Consider the following 10,059-nt stretch of genomic DNA (forward strand, 5'->3'; position numbering starts at 1 on the left):
GCAGTGAGCTAAAGTTATGTTAACCAGTCCTATCTTCAACCACTTCCTCCCTCTGTCTACACATCTTGTTATTGTTTTCATGTTTCATTATTTTAACTTTCTATCACTATATTTTGCAGCTACTCAGAGTAAGCAGCTGACTCACCGTGTGGATCTCTGCGATAGAGTATGCCGTATCTTGATTTTATTTATTTACTTATTTCATTCTTATTTAGAGCTTGATAATCAGGTTATTGTAGCTGGAATAAGCAGCAGAAATCAGAAGACTTAGATGAAAAAGGATATGAGGGTGTCAGGTACTTGAAAGTATCACAGTCATCCAATAGCTGGACCAATGCTGATGCAAATGACAAAATAAATCAAGTATAAAAAGCAACAAGATATCTCACTCCATTCCCTGGAGTAGCAATAAGACAAAAAAGCACGAAGAAAGACATTGTGTGTTTACAAAGTTTCCCAATGACTAAGCTGCTCAAAAGTCTCAAGGAAAATTGTTGTTGATAGTACTGCTACATACAGTACATGAAGACTAAGGGGAGGAGTTGGGGCATTACAAGGATGGACCAGGTGAAGAGTAACACAGTAAGAGAGAGTATGGGAGCCAGCAATAACTGTATCACCAGAAACAAAATAGCTTTCAGGGTTGGCCATCTAGAAAGGCCACATGACCACAAGTGGGCAAAATTAATTTGGAAACACAGTGCACAAAAAAGGAAAAGGAAATGTGGGTACTATCCTGCAATATGTGGCGATGGAGACCAGAGGCCTTCAGGAAGGAGTCTGGCTACACAAAAAGGCTGGGAAATTGGAAACAAGAAATGAGAGGATCAGTAAATGATACTAATAGTAATTTAACTATGGAAAATCCAGAATGGAATGTAATAATATTATGAAAAGGATAGTTGCTACTCACCATATAGCAGAGGTGCTGAGTTGCAGGTAGGCACAACAAAAAGACTGTCAGAAAGTGAACTTCACATCAGCAAGGCCTTAATTGGAGATAGAACATACGAGGCGTGTTTTTTGAGTAAGTACCGTTCTGAAATTTAAAAAGGATGTGCTAAGATATCTCATTAATTTTATTTTTACATGAAAGCCTGTACCTTAATCTATGCACTGACGCCATTACAGTCTGATTCTTCCTTGTTTACATTGTGTACTGAGTATTTAAGATGCCTCCGATAATCGTGAGTTCCACCGACTGTGAAGTACGGGCTGTTATAAGATTTCTTAGTGCTAAAGGCCTAGAAGCAATCAATGTTCATCGTGAGATCTGTGCAGTTTACGGAGAAAACATTATGAGTGGTGCAATGGTAAGAAAGTGGGTGAGAGCATTTAAAGATGCCCGCACGAATGTGCATGATGAACAACGGAGTGGGCATCCTTCGATCGTTAATGAAAGTTTGGTGCAGGAAGAGGACAATAAGGTGAAAGAAAGCAGATGCTTTACGATTTCCTCCTCGCGGAATGACATTCCTAATGTTTCTCATAGTGTTTTGTATGGAATTGTGACCAAGCACTTGAATTACCGAAAATTGTGTGCGCGTTGGGTACCGAAAATGTTGACGGACGTGCACAAAATCAAACATTTAGACAGTGCATTGACTTTCCTTGAGTGGTACCACAACGATGGTGATTATTTCTTAAGCCAAACTGTTACGGGTGATGAAACATGGGTGGCCTACGTCGCACCGGAATCAAAACAACAGTCCATGGAAGTTGAGCAAGGGCATCGTTTTGCTGCAAGACAATGCCCGTCTGCATGTGGCGAATCAGACCAAAGATCTCATCACATCTTTTCAGTGGAAACTCTAGATCATCCTCCGTACAGCCCCGATCTTGCGCCCAGTGACTACCATCTGTTCCTGCACTTGAAGAAACACCTGAGCAGTCAGTGTCTTTAAGACACACACACACACACACACACACACACACACACACACACACACACACACACACACACACACACACACAGCAGTCTCTGGCTGTGGCCTCAGGAGCCAGAGACTGTGGTCACATGTGTGTAAGCTGTATTTGCATATGTGTGTGTGTGTGTGTGTGTGTGTGTGTGTGTGTGTGTGTGTGTGTGTGTGTGTGTGTGTGTGTGTAAACATTCTATCTCCGACAAAGGCCTTGTTGACTGAAAGCTCATTTTCCGACAGCTTTTAGTTGTGCCTATCTGTGACTCCGCATCTCCACTCTATGGCAAGTAGCAACTAATGGTGATTATTTCATGTCAGAAAAAAAAATATTTCACAAATTTCAGTATTCAGTTGTATATAAAGAACATCTTCTTTTCCTACTCGGTAACATTAAGATGGATTCATTCAGGTTTACACACTGTCCTAAACTTTAGTAGCATAATTAAATGTTAATATATCTCATGTTCACCAAATAATTTGTTTCTAAATTCACATTTATCTTCTGTATCTCTTCAAACATGAAGAGAGAATAGATTGTTTTGAATTATAATATAGTCATTACAATCCTAGGTGTGTGTATTCTAATAACATAGACCTACAAATCAAAAAAAAGTAATGATATAGTTTTGAACTCAGTACTAAATGCAATTTTAGGTGTGTTATTCCATTTAAAAACAAAGGCCTACAAATAAAAAAAAAGTACTGAGATATCTTTGAACTTAGTGCTGAATGCAATTTTAGATTTCTCAGTAAGTGCTTGTTCTTGAAAACATGTAGTTTGCATCTTTATAAAATCTGTTACTCTTTCAATCCTGACTTTAATGTTATGTATTATAATATATACTTTATTAATGATTATATGAATTTTTGTTAAAAGAGAGCTACAGTTACTTGGTAAATAAACTTTTTGTCTTCAGTGAATGACAGGGCTTTTATTTTTTCTTCCTTATCTGAGATGACCACAGCTATTTTCCTGACCATATATGGTTTGAACTACCACCTACAAATGATTGTTGTCTTCTATTCTACAGGAAGAGAATTAACTCCAGTGCTACTTGTTTTGTTTTAGTCCTGCTGTGGTTCAATAAATCTAACCAATCAACAGCAGAGAGAGAGAGATTCTAACCTGTAGTAAATTTATCCATGCAGTGGATTCTTGTTATCTTTGATATACTTAGTGAATTCCAATTTTAAAACTTATTTGAAGGTGTTAACAACAAGAACATCCCAGCCAGTACCTCCATTTTCACAAAGAGATCTCAATACTGTGAATTTAAAGTGTGTGACACTATGTCATGGCCACCATTCTGATTGGTATTATTGTTGGGCACAACCTACTGGTTGCATCATATTCTTCAACACTTCTAGGTTTTTGACACACACACACACACACACACACACACACACACACACACACACACACACACACACACACACAACCTCATTGTAAACTTCACAATTTTTTATAAACACATGTATCTCATTTTGTTCCAATCTGGTGAACAGTAGTTGCTGGAATTGGGCAGAAACATATTTAAGATGCACAGTAAGCCCCTGACTTTTTAGAATTTTCTAAAAGTCCACCAGGAAAAATGAGGATAAGGAAAATGAATGGGTAGATGCACACATATAAAAGGACAGAAGTGAAAAGAAAGAAACACTCACACTCTCTCATTGTAAATGTTTCTTAACTCTGTGAAGTGCATGCATCATTGCAACCTACCACATATGTACAAAGGGCATTCAAAAAGTTTTGCACAGTCGTCTCTAATTTTTTTTATTTTTTGCAGGAGGACAAAAATTGTTTGTGAACATACTTGGAACATTTAGCTACAAGTTGTTATATAAAAGTATTTTCTTTTATTTACAGGTGAGCCATAATGGACCATGAAGTAGATGTCAGGTTGCGACAATGGTCGGTGATGGAGTTCCTCTTCAAGATCGGCGATGACTCTGCCACATTGATTCCCTGTTTATGGGAAGGACACAGTGGATCACAGCAGTATCCAGCAGTGGTTGCAGAGGTTTAAAGAAGGTGATTTCTCTCTACTGGACAATCCACAATGCAGTAGACCACTGGCAGCAGTGAGTGATGTGAGTAAGGAGACCATTGATCAAATCATCCAAAAAGACAGATGCATCATGGCATGACAGCTTGCTGAGATAACTCGTTTGTCATTGGGTAGTGTGGTATCACTGATACAGTCACTAGGATATAGAAAAATCTGTGTATGTTGAGTGCCTAGATTATTGACAAGAGAAATGAAAACGATGAGGAAGAATGTGTGTGAGGGTCTCATGAAGACCTTTACTGAAGAGTGGAAACAGTGTTTTGATGGCGTCATTACCCAGGATGAAACATGGTTGTTTTGTCTGAACCTGAATGCAAAACCCAACCCACGGAGTGGCATCATCCCGGTTCCCCTCGGAAGAAGAAAACAAGACTTTCACGAACAGCAGGCCGAAAGGTGATGGCTTCCTTCTTCTGGGATCAGTGTGGTGTCATTTTCATTGACTTTTTGGAACATGGCTCCACAATTAACTACTGTTACTGTTTTTCACTGGACAAGCTGCGACATGCCATCAAGGCCCACAGAGCACAGCTTCAGGGTCAGCTCATCAGACTACACCATGACAATGCCAAACCCCATACAGCCCTTATGACGCAGGAGAAAATAACGAAAATGGATTGGAAAATTGTTCCTCATCCTCCCTACAGTCCAGATTTGGCTCCATTATATTTCCTATGTCAAGTGATGGTGTAAAAGTCAATTTTTTTTTTTTTTTTTTTTTTTTTTATCAAAGGGCTTTTAGATCATGGAACGAACATTGAGCCAGATACTTCACAGCTGATGGAGGCTACATTGAGTAGGCTCAATGTATAGCTAAATGCTCCAAGTACAGTCGTCCCCATACGTGCCATGCATGTCCCTGCGAATTTTGCTTGGTTTATGCCCTTTGGCTGACAAATACCTAACTACAATTTGTTGCTCTTCACTAGGGCATCATGATTGTTTTGTAGCTCAGGCTTCTCTCATTACAGCTGCACATGAAAACAAAATAACCTCTGTTGTGCAAACTTCAAACTGTATCATCATGAAAGTTCAACACTCCAGCTGCAGTACCGAGGAAGGAAAAAATTATTGTGCGTCATTTTCCGATTCTCCTCATAGATATTTTATTGTGGTGCAGACTGTTTTTAATCCATTTTAAAACTAGAATATTGCAATGATCTGAAGTGAGCTGACAATAGTTTCAAATCCAAAGATTACCACATCCAAGGTAAAATATATGAAATAAAGTATAACGCCACTGTATATCTTTAATGCAGAACAACTGCACAACTCACATTTCATATATATTAGTATGTTTCTTACCTGATATGGTACTCTTTGTCAGCCCACAACTCCAAATCTTGGGACAACCTTCTCCAACGAGAGCTCACTTTCTGTACCACATCTACGAGTTCACTGAAAGACATGTAAGAGAAGATCTTTATCAGAATCTCATCTGGTAAGTTATCAATGCTAGGACACCAGGTGTCACGCACTGTGCCATCAGCTGCATCAGGAACTGCAGTTTCCAACTGCTGAGTATTCAAATTAGTAGCTGATAAATCTGAATGGGAATGCGTGTGCCCAACATTTTGCGAAGCAGAACTGGCAATGGGAGGAGACGGTTCAGGTGGTGCACTGCTCTGACACAATGTGATGTCTTCACCAGCCATATAGCATCCACCACTATGCTCGGGTTGTGAAGCCATTTTTCTGCTTTGTCTGCCTTCAGATGCCTTGCAGATTGAAGATTCTGGTGATGAGGTTGTCAGAGATTCTTGCAGGCACTGAAACAAACAAAGAAAACAGTGAATATCTCTCTCTCTCTCTCTCTCTCTCTCTCTCTCTCTACACACACCCACACACAAACACACACACACACACACACACACACACACACAAATTAGTTCAATAAAGTATGGCAGGTTAACAGGACCTCCGCCCACCTTATTAGTGCCTTCAAACCCTTTAAAAATTTGAAAATATATCACACACAGTAGGAAAACAGGGCTTTTGATCATGGATGTAGGTATCATTATGGAACACACAATGTCTAATAGGCCTAATAAGATTGTCATGACATTCATTGGTTCTGCCAACTCACATCCTAACCATCACTTTACAATCTAACCTAGGCTCCAGGCTACACTACTGATCAGTCTGTGACCACAAACTCCATTTAACAAGCAAACTATCGGCTTTCAACCTAATCTATCCCTCTGCTACACTACAATTCAATTTATTACTGCTACTTCGACATGATTGTTCCCTTTGATGGATGAGCACCATCACCAAACATGTATAGATCTAGTAAACAAAAAGTTCTAAGCCACCACCCACAAGAATTGAATAACATTTGGTATGGCAGAGAGCTTATGCAAAGTCTATAAGCCAGGAGAAGCTGTGCGGGCAGATCATGGGTCGTGCTCAGATAACTCAGTCGGTAGAACACTTTCCCTTGAAAGGCAACAGTTCAAGTCCTGGTCTGGCACTGTTTTAATCTACAATAAGTTTCAATTTCAGTGAACAACATACTAGTATTACAAATAAAATATAAGACCAACATCTACAACTGAAAAATACAATCAAAAATATCTCAGTTGTCATTTACATAGCATAAGGCATTGCACTTCATAGCACCACGCACACACATGCAAATGATAAAAAAAAAATGACATGAAAATATTTCACTCCAACATTAAATTGAAACTAATGGGAAAACAATCGGAAGTAGGGGGGGTTAAGGTAGGAACAAGCTACATATATGCCAATAGAAAAAGACCACCACCACCCCAAACCAAACGACATCCATCAAATCAAACAAAGAAACTCTCAACATATAACATACCACCTCAAATGCAAAAACCACAAGAATCTAACATTCCACTTGACTTATGTAGCTGGGTCGACAGAAGCGTCCGATCCCACGCGTCGGCTTTGACCCGTGACGTAAGGGTGTTGTCGTGTGTGATGTCATGACGGCGCAGAGTTTGGTTTGAGTGTGGCTGTCTCCAGTTCTGTTTTATCTTATTTTATTTACTTTTCTGATCAGTTCGTTCTATCTCGTGAGATTTTTTTTTTTTTTAATTTAAAAACACTTATTACTTATTTTAATTATCTGTTTCCACCAATTTCTGTTTTAGTTTATTATATTTATCTTTCTGATCTGTTCATTCTATCCCGTGAGATTTTTTTTTTTTTTAAAAGACAAAAAACACTAATCAGCTACTGAAGCATCTTTATCTTCTACGGGTTGCAGGGGTTACGACCCCTGGGGAGGTGGGCGGGTATTCATGCATGGCTGTCTTCACTTACACGTTGTAGCTACACAAGGCGTCTAAATTTGTTTATATTTAGTTTGCCCCCCACCCAAAACACCCCATTTCCCGCGCTTGTCCCGTTAGTGTCATTAGGCTTCTTGTGGAAAGTGTGTGTGTTTGTTTTTGTTTCCGCCATATTTGTGACGTCATGGGTCAAAGCAGACGGGCGGGATCGGACGCTTCCGTATTTCCATGTAGCTCAAGCTGAGCCCTCGATACCAAAAGACCAACAAATACACATCCAAAACGCAGTATAGAACAATTCCCTTCACCTATACATATCAAAAGAGACCCTCGACACAAAAAGCGAAGTAGGAAAAAATTATGCTTCTTCAGTTTCCTTAGAAATGCACCAGTCCTAACAACTTTAATCAACTGAAGCTCCTCAGTTACGTTTTGCTGTGACCACTGCAGCTTAGAAGTTAGGTCTCTAAGCAGGGCTGACACAAGATAATAAAAGAGAGAGGGGAAGCACAAATGGATTTGTGTAATATATGTGACACACAAACCAGGTATTGCATTACATTTCTGCCCCCCCCCCCCCTTTTACAGATGAAAACAGTATTCGCTATAAAACAGGTGTCTAATAAAGGAAAATTACGTCTTCATCTGGGCTTTTTTTTACAAAACATTTACGGTGACACTGCTTCACCAGCAAATTGTATGGTCTTCTGCCCACAGTGAAATTTTTGTCGCATTTGTTTCACAACAGATATCTTGCAGTTCAATAAACAGGCCTCAAAATAGACTCAGTGTCTCTTAAAGACGCTACTTCTGAAGCATATATGTGTAATATTTACTGAGACTAATTCTTGCGCAGCGAGTACGGATTAGAATCAGCTGTAACTTAACTACTCACTTGTCAGTATTGTTCGCACTGAAGGATGTCAAGAATGGCACGCAGAAACTGACTTGTTCCACACCCACGAGAATCATCTCATTTTTCGGATCTCTGGAACGAAAATTGAATCTAATCTAATCTGATCACAAAAGTAGTTCCGACACGCCACCACTTACGTGTTAGTGCGTAGGAGTTAAGTGTTTGCATACTATGTGAACGTCACTGTGTCCCGCAGTTTATCAGGCCTTCGGCTGAAACGCAGCTGTCAACTTAGTTCCACGCCGGCCGCCAGAAGCGCTTTGTTTCCGCGAGTAACAAGTGAGTTGCGGTAGTAAAAATAGTTCCGCGCGCGGCCGCCAGGGCCACCGTCATCGTCAGTCAGTAGCGCGCTGGCCGCAGTTGAGAGTGGGTGTGTAACTGCCGCCGCTCCTCTGAGATGAGTTCGTGGATGCGTCCTGGCGCGCTGGTCCCGAAGAACGCGGTAAAGGATGCCGCTCGATTGAGCATGCTCCCGAACGTGCATCATCCGAACACCCGCGTGCAGCGGCAGGGGACGATGTGAGAGCGACAGTCCGTCCTCAGGCAGAGGACATTGAGACGAAGTGTTCGTCCGACGTCAACTACGTGGTTGTGCATGATCCAGCACTTGGCACGCTACCAGCTGCAGAGAGGGAGCGTGCTGTCGCGCCTTGGAGGCGAGCGGGACAAAACGTCTGCTGCGGCGCAAACGGGTGTACTTAAAAAGACACCCAAGAAGAAGAGAGAACCATCCGCCTCATCTACAGAAGAGCGCCATTGCCGACAAAAGCGTGGCGGGGCTCGCAAGGACCACCGTTTCGTCTAAGCGGACGGCAAGGCCAGCTGCGACCCCTTCCCCACGGCCTATATCGACAGCCAACCGCTTCAACGCGCTGACGGAAGACGAGATGCCAGTGCAGCCACCACCGGAACTGGAGGGGAGTACTACCGCTTCCCAAGGCGACCACCCTGCACAAGAAGAAGCGCCCAACTCCCGCCCAACAACATCATCGAGTCGGTCGGAGACAAGGTCGCCTCCCATAGTCCTACAAGTAAAGGAGGGCTACCAAGGATTCCTGCAGCTCCTCGATGGGTGGACGACCGCGGATTACACAGTGAAGACCGCAGGAGACGACCTGGTGCGACTACAAGTCGCAAATTCTACAGATTACAGGACTGTGACAGCCGAGGCATCAGTAAGGCCAGTATTACACTATCAAATTTCTTTGTCCAATATCTTTGTCAAAGAAATTTGATGGTGTAATAGGGAACTTTGTCAAATGTCATCAAATATTTGATCAAATCTAGGGCCTCGCAGTAGATTTGATCAAAGAAGTCACTTGTCTTCTGTTCACTGCAATGTGACATGTTACCACGTGGAGCGCTAGCATCGCTGCAGCGTTCTGTCATCTGTAGAGGTTTTATAAACATTGCTGGTAAATACAGTTGGTGTGTACCGACAACTACAAAATTAATAGGGATGTGTGAAGCTCATGAGGCACTTTATAACGTGAGGCACCCTGAGTACAAAAACACATTAAGAAGATTGGAGACCTGACCTGACCTTACCTGACCTAACCTAACCTAACCTAACCCTCTCCTGTAGCAAGGTATCGGAGTGTTGAGTGTTACAGTGAGCCTGTCTTCTGCAGATATAGCAGTTCTTAAGTGAGTATTGTGCTTTGTGATATGAGGATACACTTCATTGAGCACGTACATAAATGTATGCTCATCCATTCTTAAGTAATTGATGTACGACTTGATGTCCTCCACTATAAGCTCACGTAACAAGTTTTGTTGAATGCTTTTCTCGTGCCGTCGTAAAACCCACAGCTTCACCCAGGTATGTTTCCTTTTTCCCTCCACTTCTCTTCCGTATATGCACACAGTGCAATTGTGGTACA

At 41.5% G+C, this 10,059-nt stretch overlaps 1 protein-coding gene across 2 annotated transcripts in view; it reads right to left on the reverse strand.

Moving 5' to 3' along the window:
- The window catches only part of LOC126109806 (F-box/LRR-repeat protein fbxl-1-like), a 68,449-nt gene extending 60,037 nt beyond the window's left edge, over nucleotides 1-8,412 (reverse strand). For both annotated transcript variants that reach the window (XR_007523734.1, XM_049914867.1), the window contains exons 1-2: nucleotides 8,156-8,412; nucleotides 5,300-5,763 (exon numbers count right to left, since the gene is read on the reverse strand). Coding sequence is in view for 1 of the 2 variants with exons in the window: in XM_049914867.1 (XP_049770824.1) it covers nucleotides 5,300-5,685 (386 nt within the window). In the remaining variant the exon portion in view is untranslated. The remainder of the gene's footprint in view (nucleotides 1-5,299; nucleotides 5,764-8,155) is intronic.
- Nucleotides 8,413-10,059: the final 1,647 nt, after the last annotated feature.

This window comes from Schistocerca cancellata, chromosome 12 (assembly GCF_023864275.1).
Source record: "Schistocerca cancellata isolate TAMUIC-IGC-003103 chromosome 12, iqSchCanc2.1, whole genome shotgun sequence".
NCBI lineage: Eukaryota > Metazoa > Arthropoda > Insecta > Orthoptera > Acrididae > Schistocerca > Schistocerca cancellata.